This window comes from Frankliniella occidentalis, unplaced genomic scaffold (genome assembly GCF_000697945.3).
Source record: "Frankliniella occidentalis isolate FOCC.00 unplaced genomic scaffold, Focc_3.1 Scaffold1360, whole genome shotgun sequence".
Lineage (NCBI taxonomy): Eukaryota > Metazoa > Arthropoda > Insecta > Thysanoptera > Thripidae > Frankliniella > Frankliniella occidentalis.
Genome location: NW_026268462.1, coordinates 6,567 through 8,428, shown reverse-complemented (window position 1 = coordinate 8,428; position 1,862 = coordinate 6,567). Strand labels below are relative to the sequence as shown.

The 1,862-nt window shown below is 56.4% G+C and overlaps 1 protein-coding gene across 1 annotated transcript in view; it reads left to right on the top strand.

The window, feature by feature from the left end:
* Positions 1-289: 289 nt before the first annotated feature.
* LOC113205315 (follistatin-related protein 5-like) overlaps positions 290-1,862 on the top strand; it is a gene marked incomplete at its 5' end in the record, with an annotated part of 8,133 nt that continues 6,560 nt past the window's right edge. Inside the window, 2 exons of the mRNA XM_052276004.1 lie at positions 290-401; positions 931-1,238. Coding sequence (XP_052131964.1) covers positions 290-401; positions 931-1,238 — 420 coding nt within the window. The remainder of the gene's footprint in view (positions 402-930; positions 1,239-1,862) is intronic.

Here is a 1,862-nt window from a genome sequence, read left to right as displayed (position 1 = left end):
CAAAGTCGGATCACTGTAAAATATCCGTCCTACAAAGAAATTCTTCATACTGAAAAAGCCGAGGGGTCGCCAACTTGCATAATACTCCGTACACGGGTCTCATAATACCTTTACAATCACAAAATACACCAAAATAGCCCCATAATACCTCATAGCATAGCACAGCCCTCGTGGTGACAATGCGGTAACAAGTGGCCGGCCCCTGGCCACGTGTTCTCCTCAAACAGTTCACGCTGGCCACGTGTTCTCCTCCTACAGTTCACGCTGGCCACGTGTTCTCCACCTACAGTTCACGCTGGCCACGCGGCGCTTACTCCAACGCTCACCGCACCCCCGTCTGTTCCAGGTGGCGGCCAGGGCGACGTCAGCGTTGTCCGGGTGGGAGCTCAACGAACAGGGCGGTGAGTACAGGCCAATATAGCCAGCTGGGCACCTCCCTGTAAAAAAAAACAACCAAATATAACGTACTGCAACAGTTAAAAACTGGGCCAAAGGCATTTATACTATGCCTTGGTATATGGCAAAGGGAGAACACTATTCGTAAATAAGAACTACGGAGACTCTTTACGACACTATAGTCCAACGTAAGGATCATCCAGAAAGTACGTCCGGTTTCCTCAGATTTTTTCGGCACATTACAGAAGCTCGGCGCCTGCAAGATTCAAGGTAGGCCAACCCGCCCTACACATATGCACCGTAGGCAAGATGTTGCCTACCTACCAGGCGCCAAGAGAGCTTGCAAGGGCTGAAATGAGCAGATTCGCTACGGAGAATGACGGACGTACTTTCTGGAGGGTCCCGTATTTTCAAAGGCGTTTCGTCAAAGAGCTGCATTGATGCCTGATCATTCACTTTGTATTTTAATGGCTAATCGGCTAACTTTTCAGAGCGGTCATTTTCACAGCGTGGACTGTTTTGTTTGGGTTGCAGCGCCCGTGGCAGCCGCGCTCAAGCAGCGGGCCCCGCCCACCACCACGACCACCACCACGCCAAAGCCCCATGACGAGGACGACGAGGACGACGAGGACGACGAGGAAGATGAGGAGGAGGAGGAGCAGCACTACGAGGACGAGGAGAGCGAGGATGCCGACGACGAGGACGAGGACGACGAGGACGAAGACGAGGACGAAGCCTACCAGGAGGACATGCAGGCCCTCAAGCCGTCCGACGTCGACCGTCAGCTGCTGCTGTTCAAGAGCGAACTCGAGTGCCCGGACCCTGACTACGACAAGATGAAGGTGCGTGGTACAAAGTTGAAACGATGTTAAAGTTGCCCCCTCCAACCGGGCTAATGTCACCCAGAAGTATAACATTCAGCATGACCCCTCTCCCAAAACAAGCGCCAAAAAAGTACGTATCATCAGTTGACGTGTATGCGCGTGTATGCCAGCTAAACGATGCATGCTTCACGCCCCCCCCCCCGACACCTCCTGGACCCTACCTCTTCCTGGCGAACTCATTTCCCGCTCGTAGCCCCGTTGCCGGGAGAGGTCGGCGAGTTTGTGCGCGCGGCCAGATGCGAGGATGACGCTTTTCTATCTCTGGTGATCCCCCGTCCTCCTCTCCCCCTCCTCCCCGGGATGGTGGTGCATCTCTGTCCTGGTGCCCTTTGTGCATCACAAAGAGGCCTCACCCCCTGGAAAGCCTTGCTCGCTGCAGTAGCGGATGAGATTCAGGACGACTTGGCTCGGCTCGGCCCCGTCTGGAGCAGCAGCAGGGCCACTCGAGGTCCTTCTTGTCCTTGTCGCGGCCCTGGGCGGGGTCGGGCCCGGGCGGGCGGGACGCGCGGCGGCCGCGTCAGGCTCGAGAGGGGCGAATTGGGCGGAATAAAGGAGCGCGTGTCTCCCGCCTCGCCCGGCCCC